We start from the raw sequence: 24,548 nt of genomic DNA on the forward strand, positions 1-24,548 counted from the left end.
GTACACTTCAGTATTGACAGCCTACAAGTTAAAAGTATACAAACGTTCTTTGCTGCTGGAATGGGGGGAGGAAACAAACAAACAAACAAACATTGGAAGAATCATTTGAAGGAAGTACAGAAGAAATACACTGAAGTGCCAAAGAAACTGGTATAGGCATGTGTATTCAGATACAGAGATATGTAAATAGGCAGAATATGGTGTTGTAGATTGCTATGCCTATATAAGACAACAAGTGTCCGACACAGTTGGTAAATTAATTACTGCTACTACAGTGGCAGGTTATCAAGATTTAAGTGAGTTTGAGCGTGGTGCTATAGTCGGCGCATGAGTGACGGGACACCGCATCTTTGATGTAGTGATGAAGTTGGGATTTTCCCATACGACCATTTCACAAGTGTACCATGAATATCAGGAACCCGGTAAAACATCAAATCTCTGGCAGTGCTGCAGCCAGAAAAAGATCGTGCACGAACGGGACCAACAATGACTGAAGAGAATCATTCAATGTGATAGAAGTGCAACCCTACTGCAAATTGCTGCAGATTTCAATGCTGGGGCATCAACAAGTGTCAGCGTGTGAAACAGTCAAAGAAACATATTTGAAATGGACTTTCGGAGCCAAAGGCCCACTCATGTACCCTTGATGACTGCATGACACAAAGCCTTACACCTTGCCTGGGCTTGTAAAAACCGACATTGGACTGTTGATGACAGGAAACATGTTGCCTGGTCAGATGAGTCGTGTTTCAAACTGTATAGAGCAGATGGACATGTACAGGTATGGACACAACCTCATGAATTCATGGACCTTGCACGTCAGCAGCGGCTGTTCAAGCTGTTAGAGGCTCTATAATGGTGTGGGACGTGTGAAGTAGGAGTAAGATGGGACCCCTTTCAAGATATGACTCTGACAGATGACACATATGTAAGCATCCTGTCTGATCACCTGCATCCATTCACGTCCATTGTGTATTCCGACGGACTTGGGAAATTCCAGCAGGACATTGTGACACCCCACATGTCCAGAATTGCCACAGAGTGTCTCCAGGAACACTCTTCTGAGTTTAAACACTTCTGCTGGCTACCAAACTCCCCAGACATGAACATAATTGAGCATATCTAGGATGCCTTGCAATGTGCTGTTCAGAAGAGATCTTCACCCCGTCATGCTCTTGTGGATTTATGGACAGCCCTGCAGGATTCATGGTGTCAGTTCCCTCCAGCACTACTTTGGACATTAGTTTAATCCATGCCACATCGTGTTGCAGCACTTCTGCATGCTCAGCCCTACACGATATTAGGCAGAGGTACCAGTTTCTTTGGGTCTTCAGTGTATATGAATATATAAAATCCAATGTTATAAGTATAGCAACTGAGGTGCTGTGCATAAGGGGAAACAACAACAGCCATACAGCAGAATGGTGGTTGAGGAAATAGAGGTGGCAGTTAAAGAAAAGAGGAATGCATTCAACTGAAGGTTGAATGATAAATCAGAAGTAACAAGAACAATCTACAAGGAAAAGAAGAATGAAGTGATAAAAAAGAAGGATAGCAAAGAATGAATCATGGCAAAGGTCATGTGCCAATTCAATAGCAAACTAGGATTTGGGAGAGCGAAAGAAGCATGGTCAGTATTAAAAGGACTTCGATCAGAGACAAAAACTAAAACCAATCTTCAACTGATAACACCAAAAGAATGGGACAAATATTTGCAGAAATTATGAAATGAGGATGGAGATAAGAATCTGGAGGAAGGAACAGTGGAAGAAAAGGAACAGGAAGGGGAGGAGATCCAAGTTTTAGAAAGTGAGGTGAGTAAGGTATTAAGAACATAACTGGACCAGGCAGTATCAATCTGGAGCTCTTAAAAGATGGTGATGACAAATTTGTGGAACTAGCAACACAGCTATTCAATAAAATGTTATGTGGAGTTTCAGTACTCAAGGAAATGAAGCTGGGCTATATTAATACTATATTTAAGAAAGGGTACTGCTAAAGTTGCTTGAGCTATTGTGGAATTCGTGTTATAAATACTTTAGTGAGAAATTTTGGGAAAATAACTAAAAATAAGCTGGAAAAAATTTTAATACTCAGGAAGAACAATGTTGTTTCAAAGCCGGTAGATCATGCATTGACCATATTTTCGCATTAGAACAGATCTTAGAGAAACATAGGGAAAATAAATAAAACAATATAGGATTACTTATCATAGATTTTGAAAAAGGATGTGATACTGTCCTGAGAAAACAACTTTGAAGAGCATTACATGTGGCAAAAATAAAGGATCCTTTAACCGAAATAATACAAGAAGTGTATAGAGATAACATATGTCAAGTGAAAATTGGTAGTACACTTTCAGAGAAATTTAGAACAAGCAAGGGTCTGTTACAAGACTGTCACCAACATTATTTGAAGTCTATGTAGACATCAGTATAAAAACATGGTCTCATAAATGCAATGGGATGGAGCTAGAAATTAAAGATGGAGTTCATTTACATCACCTACTATTTGGTGATGATCAAGTAGTTATAGCACAAGATGGGGAGGATGCAGATTATATATGTAGAAAATTAGCAATGGAATACATAAACTGGGGATTGAAGATTAATTACCAGAAATCAGAATACCTTACTAGTGATACAGGTGACTTATACATAGAGGGAAAGAAAATTTAGAAGGTTAAAACTTTCTGTTGTTTGGGATCCATTTTCGAGATGGAGTGAAAATCAGAGGTAGAACTTAATAAAAGAATTAGCAGAGGAAGGAAGGTGATTGGGATGCTCAACTCAATCCTATGGAACAGAAATGTAATAAACTGAACCAAAAAATCATATATAAATCGATACTAGAGAGACTAGTTATGTATGGAGTGGAGACTTGTACTATTAATCTGAAACCCATAAAAAACTGCAAGCAGTAGAAATGGACTTCTGGAGAAGATCAGCAAAAATTTCTAGAAAAGAGAAAGTAGGAAATGATAAAATAATAAAGAGAATGGAAGCAAGAGAAAGAATACATGACATGGTGGACAGAAGGCAGTTACAATGGTATGTGCATGTAGGAAGAATAGAGGAAGCCAGAATTCTGAACCGGAAGGAAAGAAAAGAAGGGGATGCCCTGTGATCACCTGGCTCCAAAATATACGATTAATGATGAGAAGAGTTCGTGCAAAGGAAGAAGATATACAAGATTGAAACACCTGGAGGGACATCCTGAGGAGATAAATTAAGATTCTATGAAACAGATGTAATAATTTCTGGGTTTTTGTTGTGTTGGAGAATAACCTTTGTATGGAGGAAAAGCTCAATAAATAAAATTAAAAGGAATGATGCATACAAAATTAATCCCCACAAAATAGTTGTGGCAAAAATGTGTGCACATTGACATTCTGTGTTTGTAATCAATAATTATTTCCTGACAAATATTCTGTAGTAATAATTTGCGCCTTTTCTCTGGTACATAAGTGCTTTTATTCTCTATCTTGCAATAAATAGTCAGTTTTCCATTTCTGTGTGACTTGTTTCAAAAAATGATTGATCAGTTCACCCTACATTTAGATAGTTCTTGTACACAACAGTACACATAGAAGTAAATGTAGAGTTCTTCTGCAGAACCACACATCCATCTGATAGCATTCTTACTTGTGCGTAGGTTGATTGTCATGCATGGCAGTTTCAGTCAGTTCACTTTTACTATCTGATCTTTTCATAAATAACAAATGCCATTTCTATTTACCAGGTGTTGCTTGGTCAAATTATGCTCTACCAATTTTCTCAGACGAATATCTAACCATGAAGTTCCTTTGGAATGATCAAGACAGCTTGTAGGTCAAAATTTATGACCACAACACTTGGCGCACAATGTCCTTGCATTTTGCCTTCATTGCACTTATTTTGAGCCAGATCTCATCGTTGCAAATGTTTGTCATGATCTTGCTTCAGCTGCTTCTTGCCCTCTACCTAAAACCTAATTGTTGTACATTTATGACACTAGTTTCTCTTTTGATAATTTTCTGTTTATGTATGTCCACAGTAATGCATATTTAGAAACTGAGCTAGGAAAATTGTGGCAGACCGGCACAATGTAGGTGCGCAGGTGTGTGTGTGTGTCTATATATATATATGTAATGTCTGCTTGTGTCTGTGTATGTGTGGATGGTGTGTGGATGGATATGTGTGTGTGTGCGAGTGTATACCTGTCCTTTTTTCCCCCTAAGGTAAGTCTTTCCGCTCCCGGGATTGGAATGACTCCTTACCCTCTCCCTTAAAACCCATATCCTTTTGTCTTTCCTTCTCCTTCCCTCTTTCCTGACGAGGCAACCGTTGGTTGCGAAAGCTTGGATTTTGTGTGTATGTTTGTGTTTGTTTGTGTGTCTGTCGACCTGCCAGCACTTTCATTTGGTAAGTCACATCATCTTTGTTTTTAAATATGTCTATGTTTCCCTCTATTATGTGTGTGTGTGTGTGTGTGTGTGTGTGTGTGTGTGTCTATATATATATACCTGACAACAGCTTTCGCATCCCGCAACTACCCTCCCGACCTGGTACAGAAGCAAATAACCAGAGCCACTTCCTCATCCTCTCAAACCCAGAACCTCTCACAGAAGAACCACAAAAGTGCCCCACTTGTGACAGGATACTTTCCGGGACTGGATCAGATTCTGAATGTGGCTCTCCAGCAGGGATACGACTTCCTCAAATCCTGCCCTGAAATGAGATCCATCCTTCATGAAATCCTCCCCACTCCACCAAGAGTGTCTTTCCGCCGTCCACCTAACCTTCGTAACCTCTTAGTTCATCCCTATGAAATCCCCAAACCACCTTCCCTACCCTCTGGCTCCTACCCTTGTAACCGCCCCCGGTGTAAAACCTGTCCCATGCACCCTCCCACCACCACCTACTCCAGTCCTGTAACCCGGAAGGTGTACACAATCAAAGGCAGAGCCACGTGTGAAAGCACCCACGTGATCTACCAACTGACCTGCCTACACTGTGATGCATTCTATGTGGGAATGACCAGCAACAAACTGTCCATTCGCATGAATGGACACAGGCAGACAGTGTTTGTTGGTAATGAGGATCACCCTGTGGCTAAACATGCCTTGGTGCACGACCAGCACATCTTGGCGCAGTGTTACACCGTCCGGGTTATCTGGATACTTCCTACTAACACCAACCTATCCGAACTCCGGAGATGGGAACTTGCTCTTCAATATATCCTCTCTTCCCGTTATCCACCAGGCCTCAATCTCCGCTAATTTCAAATTTCCTCCACTCATACCTCACCTGTCATTCATCAACATCTTTGCCTCTGCACTTCTGCCTCGACTGACATCTCTGCCCAAACTCTTTGTCTTTAAATATGTCTGCTTGTGTCTGTATATGTGTGGATGGATATGTGTGTGTGTGCGAGTGTATACCCGTCCTTTTTTCCCCTTAAGGTAAGTCTTTCCGCTCCCGGGACTGGAATGACTCCTTACCCTCTCCCTTAAAACCCACATCCTTTCGTCTTTCCCTCTCCTTCCCTCTTTCCTGATGAGGCAACAGTTTGTTGCGAAAGCTTGAATTTTGTGTGTATGTTTGTGTTCGTTTGTGTGTCTGTCGACCTGCCAGCACTTTCATTTGGTAAGTCACATCGTCTTTGTTTTTAGGTATATATATATATATATATATATATATATATATATATATATATATATATATATTTAAAAAGAAAGATGATGAGACTTACCCAACAAAAGCGCTGGCAGGTCGATAGACACACAAATAAACACAAACATACACACAAAACTCTAGCTTTCGCAACCAATGGTTGCCTCGTCAGGAAAGAGGGAAGGAGAAGGAAAGACAAAAGGATTGGGTTTTAAGGGAGAGGGTAAGGAGTCATTCCAATCCCGGGAGCGGAAAGACTTACCTTAGGGGGAAAAAAGGACAGGTTTACACTCGCACACACACACATATCCATCCACACATACATATATATATATACTGCCCCACTTGTGACAGGATACTTTCCGGGACTGGATCAGATTCTGAATGTGGCTCTCCAGCAGGGATACGACTTCCTCAAATCCTGCCCTGAAATGAGATCCATCCTTCATGAAATCCTCCCCACTCCACCAAGAGTGTCTTTCCGCCGTCCACCTAACCTTCGTAACCTCTTAGTTCATCCCTATGAAATCCCCAAACCACCTTCCCTACCCTCTGGCTCCTACCCTTGTAACCGCCCCCGGTGTAAAACCTGTCCCATGCACCCTCCCACCACCACCTACTCCAGTCCTGTAACCCGGAAGGTGTACACAATCAAAGGCAGAGCCACGTGTGAAAGCACCCACGTGATCTACCAACTGACCTGCCTACACTGTGATGCATTCTATGTGGGAATGACCAGCAACAAACTGTCCATTCGCATGAATGGACACAGGCAGACAGTGTTTGTTGGTAATGAGGATCACCCTGTGGCTAAACATGCCTTGGTGCACGACCAGCACATCTTGGCGCAGTGTTACACCGTCTGGGTTATCGGGATACTTCCTACCAACACCAACCTATCCGAACTCCGGAGATGGGAACCTGCTCTTCAATATATCCTCTCTTCCCGTTATCCACCAGGCCTCAATCTCCGCTAATTTCAAGTTGCCGCCACTCATACCTCACCTGTCATTCAACAACATCTTTGCCTCTGCACTTCTGCCTCGACTGACATCTCTGCCCAAACTCTTTGTCTTTAAATATGTCTGCTTGTGTCTGTATATGTGTGGATGGATATGTGTGTGTGTGCGAGTGTATACCCGTCCTTTTTTCCCCCTGAGGTAAGTCTTTCTGCTCCCGGGACTGGAATGACTCCTTACCCTCTCCCTTAAAACCCACATCCTTCGTCTTTCCCTCTCCTTCCCTCTTTCCTGATGAGGCAACAGTTTGTTGCGAAAGCTTGAATTTTGTGTGTATGTTTGTGTTCGTTTGTGTGTCTGTTGACCTGCCAGCACTTTCATTTGGTAAGTCACATCATCTTTGTTTTTAGGTATATATATATATATATATATATATATATATATATATATATATATTAATGATTGCAACCCATTACATGCAGTCTCCCATCCTTCATCAAAGACACCAACCACTTTCTCGAACGCCTGGAATCCCTACCCAGTCTGTTACCCCCGGAAACCATCCTTGTAACCATTGATGCCACTTCCTTATACACAAATATTCCGCATGTCCAGGGCCTCGCTGCGATGGAGCACTTCCTTTCACGCCGATCACCTGCCGCCCTACCTAAAACCTCTTTCCTCATTACCTTAGCCAGCTTCATCCTGACCCACAACTTCTTCACTTTTGAAGGCCAGACATACCAACAATTAAAGGGAACAGCCATGGGTACCAGGATGGCCCTCTCGTACGCCAACCTATTCATGGGTCGCTTAGAGGAAGCCTTCTTGGTTACCCAGGCCTGCCAACCCAAAGTTTGGTACAGATTTATTGATGACATTTTCATGATCTGGACTCACAGTGAAGAAGAACTCCAGAATTTCCTCTCCAACCTCAACTCCTTTGGTTCCATCAGATTCACCTGGTCCTACTCTAAATCCCATGCCACTTTCCTTGACGTTAACCTCCACCTGTCCAATGGCCAGCTTCACACGTCCGTCCACATCAAACCCACCAACAAGCAACAGTACCTCCATTATGACAGCTGCCACCCATTCCACATCAAACGGTCCCTTCCCTACAGCCTAGGTCTTCGTGGCAAACGAATCTGCTCCAGTCCGGAATCCTTGAATCATTACACCAACAACCTGAAAACAGCTTTTGCATCCCGTAACTACCCTCCCGACCTGGTACAGAAGCAAATAACCAGAGCCACTTCCTCATCTCCTCAAACCCGGAACCTTCCACAGAAGAACCCCAAAAGTGCCCCACTTGTGACAGGATACTTTCCGGGACTGGATCAGATTCTGAATGTGACTCTCCAGCAGGGATACGACTTCCTCAAATCCTGCCCTGAAATGAGATCCATCCTTCATGAAATCCTCCCCACTCCACCAAGAGTGTCTTTCCGCCGTCCACCTAACCTTCGTAACCTCTTAGTTCATCCCCATGAAATCCCCAAACCACCTTCCCTACCCTCTGGCTCCTACCCCTGTAACCGCCCCCGGTGTAAAACCTGTCCCATGCACCCTCTCACCACCACCTATTCCAGTCCTGTAACCCGGAAGGTGTACACGATCAAAGGCAGAGCCACGTGTGAAAGCACCCACGTGATTTACCAACTGACCTGCCTACACTGTGAAGCGTTCTATGTGGGAATGACCAGTAACAAACTGTCCATTCGCATGAATGGACACAGGCAGACAGTGTTTGTTGGTAATGAGGATCACCCTGTGGCTAAACATGCCTTGGTGCATGGCCAGCACATCTTGGCACAGTGTTACACCGTCCGGGTTATCTGGATACTTCCCACTAACACCAACCTGTCTGAACTCCGGAGATGGGAACTTGCCCTTCAGCATATCCTCTCTTCTCGCTATCCGCCAGGCCTCAATCTCCGCTAATTTCTAATTTCAATCTGCCGCCGCTCATACCTCACCTGTCTTTCAACATCATCTTTGCCTCTGTACTTCCGTCCCGACTGACATCTCTGCCCAAACTCTTTGCCTTTACAAATGTCTGCTTGTGTCTGTGTATATGCGGATGGATATGTGTGTGTGTGCGAGTGTCTACCTGTCCTTTTTTCCCCCTTTGGTAAGTCTTTCCGCTCCCGGGATTGGAATGACTCCTTACCCTCTCCCTTAAAACCCATATCCTTTTGTCTTTCCTTCTCCTTCCCTCTTTCCTGACGAGGCAACCGTTGGTTGCGAAAGCTAGATTTTTGTGTGTATGTTTGTGTTTGTTAGTGTGTCTATCGACCTGCCAGCGCTTTTGTTTGGTAAGTCTCATAATCTTTCTTTTTAAATATATATATATATATATATATATATATATATATATATATATATATATATATAGGGAAACATTCCACGTGGGAAAAATATATCTAAAAAGAAAGATGATGAGACTTACCAAACAAAAGCGCTGGCAGGTCGATAGACGCACAAACAAACACAAACATACACACAAAATTCTAGCTTTCGCAACCAACGGTTGCCTCGTCAGGAAAGAGGGAAGGAGAGGGAAAGACAAAAGGATTTGGGTTTTAAGGGAGAGGGTAAGGAGTCATTCCAATCCCGGGAGCGGAAAGACTTACCTTAGGGGGATATATGTGTGGTTGGATATGTGTGTGTGTGCGAGTGTATAACCGTCCTTTTTTCCCCCTAAGGTAAGTCTTTCCACTCCCGGGACTGGAATGACTCCTTACCCTCTCCCTTAAAACCCACATCCTTTCGTCTTTCCCTCTCCTTCCCTCTTTCCTGACGAAGCAACCGCCAAACTTGCCGGAAACATTCCTCACACACAAAGAAAGAAAATATGTTATGTGGACATGTGTCCGGAAATGCTTACTTTCCATGTAAGAGCCCATGGTATTACTTCTCTTCAAATCACATGAATCATGGAATGGAAACACACAGCAGCAGAATGTACCAGCGTGACTTCAAACACTTTGTTACAGGAAATGTTCAAAATGTCCTCCGTTAGCGAGGATACATGCATCCACCCTCTGTCGCATGGAATCCCTGATGCGCTGATGCAGCCCTGGAGAATGGTGTATTGTATCACAGCCGTCCACAATACGAGCACGAAGAGTCTCTAGATTTGGTACCGGGGTTGCGTAGACAAGAGCTTTCAAATGCTCCCATAAATGAAAGTCAAGAGGTTTGAGGTCAGGAGAGCGTGGAGGCCATGGAATTGGTCCACCTCTACCAATCCATCGGTCACTGAATCAATTGTTGAGAAGCGTACGAACACTTCGACTGAAATGTGCAGGAGCTCCATCGTGCATGAACCACATGTTGTGTCATGTAAAGGCACATGTTCTAGCAGCATAGGTAAAGTATCCCGTATGAAATCATGATAAAGGCCTTTACAAATGTCTGCTTGTGTATGTGTATATGCGGATGGATATGTGTGTGTGTGCAAGTGTATACCTGTCCTTTTTTCCCCCTAAGGTAAGTCTTTCCGCTCCCGGGATTGGAATGACTCCTTACCCTCTCCCTTAAAACCCAAATCCTTTTGTCTTTCCCTCTCCTTCCTTCTTTCCTGACGAGGGAACCGTTGGTTGCGAAAGCTAGGATTTTGTGTGTATGTTTGTGTTTGTTTGTGTGTCTATTGACCTGCTAGCACTTTTGTTTGGTGTATCTGTATATGTGTGGATGGATATGTGTGTGTGTGCGAGTGTATACCCGTCCTTTTTTCCCCCTAAGGTAAGTCTTTCCGCTCCCGGGACTGGAATGACTCCTTACCCTCTCCCTTAAAACCCACATCCTTTCGTCTTTCCCTCTCCTTCCCTCTTTCCTGATGAGGCAACAGTTTGTTGCGAAAGCTTGAATTTTGTGTGTATGTTTGTGTTCGTTTGTGTGGTCAACCTGCCAGCACTTTCATTTGGTAAGTCACATCATCTTTGTTTTTAGGTATATTTTTCCTTCGTGGAATGTTTCCTTCTATATATATATATATATATATATAATAGAGGGAAACATTCCACGTGGGAAAAATATATTTAAAAAGAAAGATGATGAGACTTACCAAACAAAAGCGCTGGCAGGTCGATAGACACACAAACAAACACAAACATACACACAAAATTCAAGCTTTCACAACAAACTGTTGCCTCATCAGGAAAGAGGGAAAGACGAAAGGATGTGGATTTTAAGGGAGAGGGTAAGGAGTCATTCCAGTCCCGGGAGCGGAAAGACTTACCTTAGGGGGAAAAAAGGACGGGTATACACTCGCGCACACACACACACATATCCATCCACACATATACAGACACAAGCAGACATATTATATATATATATATATATATATATATATATATATATATATGCAGGATATATTTTTCACACTGGAATGTTTCCCTGTGTGTGTGTGTGTGTGTGTGTGTGTGTGTGTGTGTGTGCACCAGCTCATCAAAGGATTTATTTTGAAGCAAAGTTTTCATTATTTTTTTACATGTGCCCATCGACGCCAAACACGTTTGCTATTCAGTGCTTAATATTTTCGAAATGGTTATATAAAAATTGATTGATGTCACCCATGGTGAACACACAGAGGAAATTAAATGCACAGATGACATGAATTTCATGGCAAACATTACCTGAAGTGGTACATATTTTTTTTATAAATTTTAAAGATACTTATCTTCTTATGCAGTGGAATATGTAATGATGGTTCATCTGAGGACAATCATGCCTTGGTGCACTTCATAGTGAGCTGTCACTCGAGGTTAGCGTAGGGTCACAAAATAGTTTATACAGACATTTATCCTCTACTGCTGGCACAATCACAGATAGTGCTACATCCAGTTACTTTATTTGTCTGGCTGACGACCACAAAACATAGACAAATAAAATGTGGGAATAGATGCAAGTTATCTTGGTATCCTGTCTTTTTGCTTTAACTCCTCTTAAATATTAGGTCTACCCAGTTATAAGGTATGCCAGTTTAGTTAGAAAAAATTATTTGTGATCTCTTTTTCGGTCCAGTTATTTCTGATAATGTATAATATATTTTAGTATAATTGATGTTATATTTTGCTCACTGGAGTTGTTTAACGAGTCTTGTTCATTTTTTTGATAACTTATTCCAGTGAAACAAGAAAAAACAATTAACAATAATCATAATTAAAAAGCAACATTGAATGCAATTGCCATAGATCTCATTCTCACAGTATCTTTGGTCTGCACATTAATTACAACACTGGTCCATCTACAATATGTTGCAAACAATTCTCAGTTGTCATCCACAGCCCTCACAGGCCATATGTTGGAGACAGAGGGAGGCAGGAGGTGATTTAACAATGAGAACCAAATCTTTCAGAAAGAAAAATTAAACATATTAAATAAGAATCTGTTATGACATGGTATCTGTCAAAATTGCCATACAGATGCAAATCATACTAAGTGTGACAGTACCTGTCATTGCACCAGCAATAGTACTATAAACATCTGTGTCAATAATTTTGACAGCCCAATATTATGATCATGAATAAATATATTTAATAACACTCCAGGTGCTAAATGTTATCATTTCTAAAATAATATATTTCTTTTATATAATGAATCCTAAATTGTATTTTTGGAATATATGCCTGTATTCTGGAAGAGACAGTCTTTGCAGCAGTTTACTACTGAAGACTGTTCAGAAGAAAGATCTTACAGAGAGGAAGGCAGATATTCTTCACCCTCAATGCTGTTGTCTTCTCCATCCACAGAGGAACTGGGAGTGTTAGCGACTTCCACGTTTCCAGAGCCCTCCAGCTGCTGAAGTTCATGATCTTTGAGACCTGGTACTAAGGAAGGCAGGCTTGGGTTCACTTGTGTACGAGGCCATAATCAATTACTTTTGGTTAGTTTATTGTTCAGTCACGTACACTTTATTTGGAAACAGCAAGAAGTAAAAGGTGACAATAAATTAGTAAGTGTTCCATGGCCGAAGGCCTTAATGACAATAAATTCAAACTATTTCGTGGCTGAAGGCCCCAATAATGATAATTTAAAACTGTTTAATGGATGTAGGCCTGAATAGCAATCTTTTAAGAACTATTAACTTCTTCAACTTGCAATTACACTTATTAAAATATGTTTAAAGAACAATCATCAAAATCTCATTGCTAGAATACAGTTGTCTAATTAAAATTTTAAGACAGGTAACACTAATGGCTGAAGGCCTTAGCAACAACAAATTAAACTATTTCTCGTCTGAGGGCCCCAATAATAATAATTTAAAAATGGTTTCACAGCTGAAGGCCTGAATAACAAACTTTTAAGAACCAGTTAAACATCTTTAAACTCGAAATTTCAATCATTAAAATATTTTTTTAAAAAAACAATTATCAAATCTGACCAAACCAAGGTGGAAGGGGGTGAGGGTCACAGATGTTGCTCCATGATTCGCCCTGGAAAAGTCCCTCAAAAACTTTGCAAGTGATGAGACAGGCAGCCAAGAGTTGCATTCACTTCACGAGATGGTAACTCAGACTAGTGGCAGTTAAACACGTGACCAATAATCATTTGCCAAATCTACCTAATGTATGATGACCAATGCAACAATGGAATAACACACCCGTGTCGGAACCAGCGGCCAGCATTACGTCTTCAGACTCCAGTGTTTAGAGCATCCGGAAGCAAAAAGGCCCACTCAACTTAAATTTCCTGGATCCCGTTGACAGCAAAATTGTACCCCTCGCGACTACAGCCCTCCCTTCTGGCAGTGCATGCGTGCTGCCAGTGATCCCGGCATGTTCTTGCACTGCGCGGATCTGGCTGCTCGTCCGTCCCCAACCGAACTGCCGACTCCTATGACACGGAAACACCACAACGTCACCCCGAAGCTGAGTACCACCATTACTAGATATCGATAACCGCCGCTGCTGCCACTAGCAGACAGTCAATGCTTGCGAATGGAGTGGTGCCAATGAACACAAGAAGGAGAAGACGACAACTGTAACTATATCAACTAAACGATGCCAACCTAGCTGTGGCACCAATGCGAGGCGCAGTATGACTCAATATTCATTTTCAAATCAGTGTTGTTCAGTAACAGCATCTTATCAGTTTCACTCTCATAGTTTGAAACGTCATTTTACTGTTTTTGTTCAAGTGTAAGATGACCCTGAATGTAAGATGCCCCCCCCCCCCCCCCCCCAATTTTTTAAGAGGCTCCTTGGAAATAATTTCTTTTTAACATATTCCGTCTAACCAAAATAAACTTTTCTATATTATACCTATTCTACACTTATGCCATTTATTCACTGTCTGCATTTTGATAACACAAGGAGAAATAAAACAGACAAAAAGGAATTGTTTCTATCAATTTTTATTTTCTCTGCCATTTTTGTCTACTTAGCCTGTCATCTGAGGTATCACTATTTTTACACAACATCATCATCATCCTAACAAGACAGCTGTGAAACTTATATCTTCGTTGTCATAAATATTTGGCTGTTTATTCCGAATATGATGTGATTTCTGTTATGGTGGGATCCAAGATCAAAGACTTTTTTGTTTCGTTTTAAACATGTAATGGATTTTACTTCTGTACTGATGTGAAAATGTCTCTTGCTTTCAAGCATATCGTCTGCATGCTGCTCTCTCATTGGCTTTATATAAGCAGCAGATTACAAACCCCACTGTCATTCCCATCCATCATAACTCATGGTGAGTGTTGACAGCAGTGTTGCACGAACTACATAAGTACCCCACTGGCCCCATTCTAAACTTTTAGCATTTGCTGCAGAGATGTATGCTATTGTTGAGTATTTGTCCAATTTTAAAGTCAGTTCATTTCCAAGTACAAACAAATTCAAGAAAACTGCAGTTTAAATGTGTTAGATGTTCATAAGATGCCAAAGTAAATAGTATAAATTCCCATAGTTTGCTGCACAACAAAATTTGCTGCCCACTCCCCACTGCCCCCCCCCCTCCCCCCACTTTATTGTAGTTTCCCCTCCAAGCCTCCTGTAGTGCTGTGCTTGAGCAATAGTGAAAGATGAATGGCAATTTCTTCGATATACCATATGTAACAACAGAAATTAATACACAAATAAAAGATCGCAATTGTGATTCAGTCCAGCTCTCGAACTTTCGCTCGCCCTGTGATCTAGTGACATCTGGTGGTACTGTTTCCACAATGGCTCTTTCCTCTGCAGTTTATTCTTGTGATAACAATTGTAGACAGTTTAATGTGATTTATTTCATTTGTTAGACATTTAACTCTGGTTTAACTTTTTTTCCTTATTTCAGCTTAATGTCACCATTTTTTTCTAAAGTTGATTAAAAGTTGGTGACATTTTTTATTATACTGGTGGAAAAGTGTTATTATTCTGTCGATGAATTCATTGAGGACAGCTTCACAATCTGAACACAGGGATTGTAATACATTTATTATTTTATGTACATGTGTAGCTGAAACTTAGAAATGTAAAATATAATGTAAACTTTTCTATTTCTCTTAAAAAAGTGAAAAAAGTTTCTTTTGTAAATCTTGACATGTCTCCTGTACATCAAATCAAATGATTTGAAAATTGTATGTAATGAGATGAATAAACCACATAACACATAACATAACATAACCAGATTTCTCATTTGCAACCCACTTGGTAAATCATTACAGTTTCTCATAACCAAATAGAATAGTGGTTTGGTTTAAGGATCAAGTACTGGTTTTTGAAAGACAAGATGAAAGTTGAAAGTTACCTGTACTTAAAAAGCCATGTAAATGTATACAGGGTGTCCCATTTATCTTGACCACCCTAAGTAACAGTTTGTCCAGATGCAAATTGCAAAATATTTCAACTCAAATGTTCTTTAGCCACCAGGGGGACATCTATCAGCATGATTTCCTTCATTGTAGCTTTTTTTAAATTTTTATTTTTACAAAGATATGAACAGTGGTATGACTTATTTAAATGGCACCCTGTATTTTTTATTCAGTAATTCATTTCCTCTCCTAAAGATCTATTCAAAAATGTATCACAGCGTACCATTCACTGACACTCAATGTTATTAATTACGTAACACAACATTGATGTTGACACTGCCAGCACTTAGTGCAGGTTCTCGGGGTAATGCAACACATCCGCATGCTGACAATGACAGAAGACAAATGTAAACACAAGTTGAAGGCACACCCGCCATCCCATCAATTGTGGTCAGTTGAAGAGTTGTGTGACTGGAATATACACCAACGAAGAGAAGGTAGAAATGCTTCTCATATACGGGGAATGTAAGTTAGTAGAACAGTAATTGCAATACTGTTTTCTTATGTACGGGTACATTTAGTACAGAAGTTTAGTCCTTTCAAATACTGTTGTGTAGAGTAGGCATACAGTAAAGGCTGTCCTTCCTACAAACTGCATCGACATAACATTTCTTTTATTGTTGTTGTTGTTGTTAAAGGTAGGCAAAATGCTGCGCACAGCGTATGCCAACTACCTCCTCTTCTGGATGAAGTGCTGCTAAGAACCAGAATGCTTACGTGGTATCAACACGATGGATGTCCAGCACATAATGCCTTGCGTGCAAGTCGTGTTCTGTACTGAAGGTATCTTGCCAGATGGATTGGTCGAGGAGGAACAGTTACTTGGCCCGCTAGGTCTCCTGATTTAAATCCTCTGGACTTTTTACTTTGGGGATGCATTAAAAACGTTGTCTATCACGATATTCCAACAACTACAGAGGACAGGTAGGAACATGTCATGCTTGCTTGTAATTCTCTTCAGCAGGCAACACTGGAAGCAGTAAATAATTCTTTCATTCAATGAGTGCACCAGTGTATCGGTGTCTAGGGTTACCACTTTGAGCACCTTTGAATGTTCTAGTCCTCGGTAATGGTACAGGAGAGTCAAAGTCAGTTTTGTGTTATGTTTTCACTTGGTTTTCATTTGCTTTCTGACAACTCCAGCAAGTGGATGAATTTGTGATCCCAGGTTCAAAGTCAGTTTTGTGTTATGTAATTAATAATATTGTGTTTCAGTGAATGGTACACTGTGATACTTTTTTGAATAGGTCTTTAGGAGAGGAAATGAATTACCAAATAAAAAATACAGGGTGCCATTTAAAAAATCATGTAAAAAAACAAAGCTAATATAAAGGCAATCATGCTGATTGATGTCCGCCTGCCGCATAAAGAACATTTGCTTGAAAAATTTTGTAATTTGCATCTGGACAAACAGTTATTTAGGGTGATCAAGATAAATGAGACAACCTGTATATATAGTATCTATACATGTATAAGAATTTTTATTGCAAAACTGTTCAAATACAATAAAAGTTTTATGTTGACGGAATTTAATTCTGTTTCCTCCTGAGTGTCACAAAAATCTCAATTTTAAAACAGAACATTAGATTTTGTAATTATTAGCTCATAGTTTCTTGTGTATCCCTTGTACTAGCACCATGAGTCAAATGTCATGTGATTGTTCCAACAAGATCAATACTGCATTGAGCAGTTCATCATATTGCGACATCTCGAGCCTGTTCGCATGAAACCGTTGTTTGCTAAGCCCTACCCTTCGGATCTCTTCAAAATAAATCTGTATGAAACCTCAGTAACCAATGATTCATCAGTAAATTAAGATGACCTCTACATTAATCTATTAAACACTTCAAAAGCATTGACCTCAGCAGCAATAATGTAATCTGTGAATATAAGATGACCCCATATTTTTCGAAAGACGATTGTGGGGAAAAAAGCTTGTCTTATAATTGGATAAATACAGTAATAATGCTGGTTCAGAACGAGCACCTTAGCATTCCGGTTGTAGCCACCTTTCTGATGGTACACTGAAAATAAATTTGTAGGGCCTCTTGATTCCAGTAATACCAACAGTTTTTGCTCTTCTTAAAATTGAACAATAGTATTAACAGACTGTATCAAGCCTGTAAAGCATGGTGTTGTCATTTTACCTGTTTCAGTGTCAATTTTATGTGCAATATTTAAAACTTCTTTTGCCCTTTCTGTTGTTGCCAATACTACTGGGCATTGTTCTGATGTTGCACTTCTATACGGATTTGGGGAAAATGCTGTCCTGCTATTCAACATGTCAAACATATTGTTCATAAATTCTATAAAAAAGTTGTGTTTTTTAGCTGTATGGCTTTGCAATTCCTTAATTGCTGTACTCATTCTGATAGCCACAGCAACAGAGTGGCTGATGGCTTTTACTTCCATTTTCACATTCATTTTCTGGAATGAATGTGTAAATCGTGTGTTTTAACAACATTCTGCTTTTTTTGTTCTTCTTGTTGATATTGTATGTCAAGCTATCATCTTCAAATGAAACACCAGCATTGTTGCAGTGAAGTTGCTACTAAGTAGGTTGTTTTGTTTGCTTTTGAATAAATGTGGAACATCATAAATAGCAAATACTCGCTGTCCATATACACTGAAGTAAGGTCTTTCTGGTGTAACCTGTAAATGTTTGAGCATGCTCTGATTACTAGCTCCAATCACAGATGACCAGTTTGGTTTCAAGTTTGCATTTTGCAATAAAATAATTATCTCCTGTAAGATGCCCAATAGGTTTGCATGTTTTACTCCTGAGTTACACAAAAATTATGAAACAGGTAGTTTCCAGTAGCTGTAAATACATCTTTCATAAAAAAAGTGCATAATTTGCAGGAATTGGTTTTCTCCCCCTATCACACAAATCCTCTAGACCTTGTACTAAATCGAGATCTTTTATGTATTCCAGATGCCGCATTATTGACATCTCATCACAAGACACTGCAGATGCCCTTTTCAAAGAGGTTTATGCCTCAAATTTCTTGCTAAGTTGACTGGAAAGGTTTTTGTTAAAGCATAATTGTAGACAGCGCAGGTAGTACTATACCCAGTTTTCGTAAAAATTTATATGCTACTGGAAATTTGTAAAATAGAAACAGATCTTTCTCAGTCAAGGATCACTGACGATTTTTGCTCTTGCATTGCGTTGCAGCCAGTGCTGTGGAATAATGAGAAGGGAAACAGAAACTGCTGAATGCATGGATAGTATTATTTGATTGTCTACAGTGTAATAATTTATCCTTAATTTTTGACGAGTAGGATTGATTTTTTTTTAATGATCTGTTATGTTATGAATTTTCTGTTTCAGTTTTTGATTCCTTAGAGTATCGTCATCATCACACACCATACAGAGTTTTCATTAAACTTGCAGGCATCACTATGATTTCTTTCAGGTCTGGAAATGCTTCACATCGTTGCAGCGTTATGTTGGTTTCTGCCAGCTGCACTCTATGTTATTCTAAGTGTACTTTCTTTCAGTTCAAGTGATGGCAGATTAGTCTTATCACTAGATCCCACAATTCCTGTGAAAGAACCAGTATCAGATGTAAATTTTAGACGAAGTGCCATGTGTGTAAGCCACTGTTTCCTGGATTAGAGATTAGATTAGATTTACTTTCACTCCAATTGATCTGTAGTGAGGAGGTCCTCCAGGATGTAGAACATGTCAGAAAAACAATAATACATGACAAATATTTACAACTAAAGCAAATAAGCTAATGTACGTTCCACAGGTCCCAAGTAGAATGATCGTCATTTTTTTAATGAACACTATATGAAAGAATCATTTTACAAACACTTAATGCACTGAATCCAAAATAAAAAAAACATGTTTTTGTTATTTATAAGGTAATAAACATGTAATAGAACTATTACAATACTTATTTACAGTGAACACATTACTGCACTGAAATGGTGCAGAGGTTAGATTGTACTTACACACACACACACACACACACACACACACACACACACACAAAATCAGTTAGTTCTTCTGAGAAATTCATCAATGGAGTAGAAGGAGTTGGCCACCAATAAATCCTTTAGGCTTCTCTGAAACTAAATTTCATTGGTAAGCTTTTTATGGCTGCTGGCAAGTTATTGAAAATGTGTGTTACTGAATAATTCAAACCTTTTAGTACAAGAGTAAGTGACTTTAAATCCTTATGAAGATTATTCTTGTTTCTAGTACTGATTCATTGAACTGAGCTGTTGGTTTGAAAAAGTGATATATTTTTAATGACAAATTTCATTAAGGAATAAATGTATGGGGAAGCAGTAGTTAGTATCCCTAGTTCCCTAAACAGGTTTCTGCAGGATGTTCTTGAGTTCACACCACATATAACTCTTACTGCATGCTTTTGTGCCCAGAAAACTTTAGCTTGGCTAGATGAATTACCCCAAAAAATAATCCCACATGGCATTATGGAATGAAAGTAAGCATAGTATGCTAGCTTTTTCATTTTTATATCACCTATGTCTCACACACTTAGCATTGCAAATAGAGATTTGTTAAGACACTTCAGCAGTTCTGTGGTGAGCTCCTCCCAGTTGAATTTATTATCAAGCAGTAATCCCAAGAATTTAACACTGTCCACTTCTTCTATTTGCTTCTCATTGTATGTTAGGCATATACTCGTGGGACACCCCTTACAAGTTCTGAACTGCATGTAGTGTGTTTTTTCAAAGTTTAGTGACAAAGAGTTGGCTTGAAACCATTGATTAATGTCCACAATTATTTTATTAGCCGATCTTTCTAAGACTACACTTGATTTGCTATTTATTGAAATGTTTGTATCATCAAACAAAACGAACTTAGCATCTGGTAATGTTAATGATGAAAGGTCATTGATATACACAAGACAAAGTAAGGGCCCTAAAATGGAACCTTGTGGGACCCCACATGTAATTGTTCCCAGTTGGATGATGCCTGATAGCTTAATATGTCTCTCTTTCCTAATAAAATCCTTTGTTTCCTGCCAGGGATATAAGATTTGAACCATTTTGCAGCATTTCCTGTTACACCATAATATTCTGATTTACTTAAAAGGATATTGTGATTTACACAGTCAAATGCCTTTGACAGATCACAAAATTTACCAGTTGCTTGCAATTTTTTGTCTAATGAATTGAGCACATTTTCACTGTAAGTGCAGATAGCCTTCTCAATATCAGAATCCTTTAGAAATCCGAACTGTGACTTTGAAAGTATGTTATTTGACAGAAGATGGTTATAAAGCCGATTGTACATTACTTTTTCTAAAATATTTGAGAATGCTGGCAAAAGTGAAATTCAACTGAAATTTGATGCTATTTCTTTATCTCCCTTCCTAAACAGTGGCCTAACTTCAGCATATTTCAACCTGTTCATCAAAATCAGCATCACACAAGAGTCTGTTGTGCAGCTTTTCTGGATCCACATCTAGCAATCTGACACTGTCTGTAACAATAACTCTCCACCAGGAAAATGTGAAATATGTATTTATTTTTCATCAATAACTTAAGTAGCTCAAGCATCATTAGCTTCATAAAAAGTAAAAAGTAGCTTCATAAAAAGTTATCTTTTATCATGTATTTGCTAACAGCTTCTTTAGTTTCAAGCTTTGTTGGACTAGTTTAAATACTTTGATTTCCAGATCATTGCATAATTTAGTACACTTTCAAGAGCCTGTCCTATGTTACATTTCAATCTTTCAGTTCTGGAAATGTCTCTACTGCAAGGATATTTTAAATTTGGTTAACAGTAAGTGAATAAATGTCAGCACTGACTCCATTCTCTCATGTGCAGAAGGCACACAGATGTGAGAAACAACTTTCAATCAAGTTTGGATTGTAGTTCACTCACTATCCACCCTGTGTCTGGCGTTTCTGAGAAAGTTCATAAGCACATGGTTCCTAATCTCTTCTTCTTTGTGACATTACTTGCCTTGCTTGAAACAAATCCTGTATATAACACTGTTTTCCCTTTAGTGCTTCGTTTCTTCTTAGTGAAAGACAGTTCAGTAGTGAATGTATAATCTCAATGTTTCCAAGTGCTTGCATGATGAAATTCTTATTCTGTCATGTTCCCTTCCATTCTCTACTGTGTAAATGCTCATGAAACATACACCAACTAATGGAAGAGAATGGCAGAGAGCACTAAAGAACAGCTTAATCAAACCTGGTTTCCACAGGCTGAACTTAAGCAAATGAGCATCAGTGAATGAGAATTCTATCCAGTATGAACAATGGAGAAGTGTGTTCAGTGCACTTTCACTTGTGTTTGCTTGTGGTTGACTGGTTGTCAGAGCATCAAAGGATGCTGGCATTTTCTACGCTTTCATGCTAGCATTACAAAAAGTAATCTTCCACTGTGAACTACTGACTCAGCCAGGGACTGTGGTTGTGTGTTTGTGTTGTGCTTGAATGAATATGTGTGTGTGTGTGTGTGTGTGTGTGTGTGTGTGTGTGTGTGTGTTTTGTCTAATTTTGATGAAGGCCTTTTTGGCTGAAAGCTTACTTGTTTAACAATCTTTTTGTTGTGCCTATCTGTGACTCAGCATCTCTGCTGCATAGTGAGTAGCAACTACTCTTACCATAATATTGTCATTTAATATGAGATGAATATAATGCAAAAAATTTTGTTAACTTACAAAGAGTAATCATGGAAGAAGAGCATGATCTTAATACGGAGTTAATGAATAAGTTCAAGAATAAAAAGGAGAAAACTTCAGCCCAGTTCTTTAGGCATTTGCTTGAGAAATTCAAGTTTTTGTAAATGAATGTGAATATGCTTTTTATGTATAAATGTTTAAAACATATTTTATATGTTTGATTTTTTCCAATGGTTAATATGTTATAGTTCTTCACATGACACAATATTTGTGTGCACACTCCATTTCATTTTTTTCATTACCGTAGTCTAATATTTATATGTATTAGCGGTATTATGAAGGATACATTTTGTTTTTCTTAGAAATAGTCAAGGCAACTCCATTGTGTAACTTTGTGTAGTGAAGTAAAAAATAAATGAAACTGTTAATCCCCTAATTGGAGAAAAGAAAAAAGATAGACATCAATAAAATGTGTCATTTCACTGTAGTTATGACAATCCAGTGCCTTATTTATTCATTTAAGAGGGAAAAGTTCTGACACCAACTTGTTATTTTACTAGTACATTAGGTACAATTTTAATTAAAATAATTGAGTATAATAGGCCTTATGACAGCTTGGCCTGCAGCAACTGCTTCTGGCTCAAATGCATTTTGGTTGATGTCATTCGCCTCCACAGCATCAGAATGAAACACATCTCCAATTTCTGCTACATAGTTGTGCAGAACTGCAGCAGCCACAATAACATTCACACTCTTGCTTTGTTAATACTTCATTGCTTTAGTGAGAGTTAGGAAACATTTCTTCCAATTCTGTTACATATCTTGTAGCAATTTGGAGTCTATTGGAGCTCCTGCAGGGGGTTGAAACACAGGAGTCATAAGATGGTTGGAGAGAGTGTCTCTGCTATCTCCAACAAGCAAACCAACATATTGTCCATTTTAAAATTCTGCAGTAATTCTACCATTGTCCCAAATGCGTGCAGCATGGGTGGAACCTAACCAATGGTTTATAACATTCAAAATCTTCACATATTGGCATCACATATGATATGTGTTCTGATAGAAAAAAAGTTATTGTGATTTCTGTATATTTCTGTGTGTGCTCCAGAAGGACAAAGTATGGGTACATGTACACAATATATGGATCTTATGACTTTTGAGAATCCACCAATTCCATAGAATTCCCTTTTGTTCCTTGGTGTATTTTTTTGATTCCATGGCAGGGACACTTACAGTATCTTTAAGACAAACCATTTATCACACTGTTAAAGGTTTTTCTGTCAGTAGTACAAGACCCCTGTTATGAATTTGATAAGTAGCAGTGCGAAATATTTACACTCCATAAACAATTTGCAGGCTAGGAGACAAAGCACTATTTCCATCAGTATTATGCTGTAGTAATGGCTCCAGCATACCAAGTAGTGATTCGAAAGATTCCTTACGAAATGCAAAGAGCTGTTTCAAATCATTGTCACTATACATTGCAAATAGGTCTCTTCTCCCCATTAAAACACTCATTACTGTGATGTTTACCTCTTCCTCCTTCTCCGTATATTCATCATTGTCCATGTAATCCATAGAATTTGATATTTTACACACAGATACCAACGAACACACCTTACTTCTAAATTTACTCCCGCTACTGCTTAGGAGTAAATTTTGGCATTATCTCCTCCTTCAGTTACTAATATACTCTCTGATTGTGCTTTTCCACCACTTATGGAGTAAATAAATTTACTTTGGAAGTAAATGAAAAATTTACTCCACTACTGCAGTTCAGTACTCTCAGCTGGAAATTGCTGATTGCCTTCTTTCTTCGTAACCTACTACTTTAGTTTTACTTACTCTTTGAAACTTATTCTTTGTTGGTAGTTGGCATGTTTAGTTATAGTAAACAGTTATGCAATGGTGCATTGTAAGAAATAACTGCTTGTTGAAAGAAACTGTAAGAAACTCTAGCACTGGTCATCATTAGATGAAACCTAATTACTTGGTGAATAACAGTATACTTTTTCTAAAACCTGATTTGTCAAGGAGCTTTATCAGGATATGTATGGTGATCAATTACTTTTTCCACAATGTCATTATTTGTCTTTTCTGCCTTTCAATATTCTAGTAGTCACAAACAAAAGTTTTGTTGTTGTTGTTGTTGTTGTTTTCCCCACTGTAATAATGATCCTATTATTTTCCACAGATAATAAATTGCAGTATTGTGAAAATAATACAATTGTATGAGACAAAGAACTCACGGCATTCAACAATGATAGTAGGTAAAACTGGTGCAGGTAAATCAGCAACATGGCGCATGCTTCAAGCATCACTGAGTCGCTTACGAAAAGAAGAAAAACCAGGATATAATCTGGTTAAGGTAAGCAAGTTTTATAAAGCTGACATTATATGTTTTCTTTTCTGAATAGTATATAAATGCTTGTGTTGATCAGTGAAGACCATGTTAGAACTTAAATTCCTGTTTTTCTTTTTTGTATGCTTTCATTATTTTATCCATGTTATT

At 39.0% G+C, this 24,548-nt stretch overlaps 1 protein-coding gene across 1 annotated transcript in view; it reads left to right on the forward strand.

Moving 5' to 3' along the window:
- LOC126092664 (dynein axonemal heavy chain 2) overlaps window positions 1-24,548 on the forward strand; it is a 994,477-nt gene that overhangs the window by 493,485 nt on the left and 476,444 nt on the right. The window contains exon 45 of the mRNA XM_049908386.1: window positions 24,231-24,404. Within this exon, the coding sequence (XP_049764343.1) occupies window positions 24,231-24,404 (174 nt within the window). The remainder of the gene's footprint in view (window positions 1-24,230; window positions 24,405-24,548) is intronic.

This window comes from Schistocerca cancellata, chromosome 7 (genome assembly GCF_023864275.1).
Source record: "Schistocerca cancellata isolate TAMUIC-IGC-003103 chromosome 7, iqSchCanc2.1, whole genome shotgun sequence".
In the NCBI taxonomy this organism is placed as follows: domain Eukaryota; kingdom Metazoa; phylum Arthropoda; class Insecta; order Orthoptera; family Acrididae; genus Schistocerca; species Schistocerca cancellata.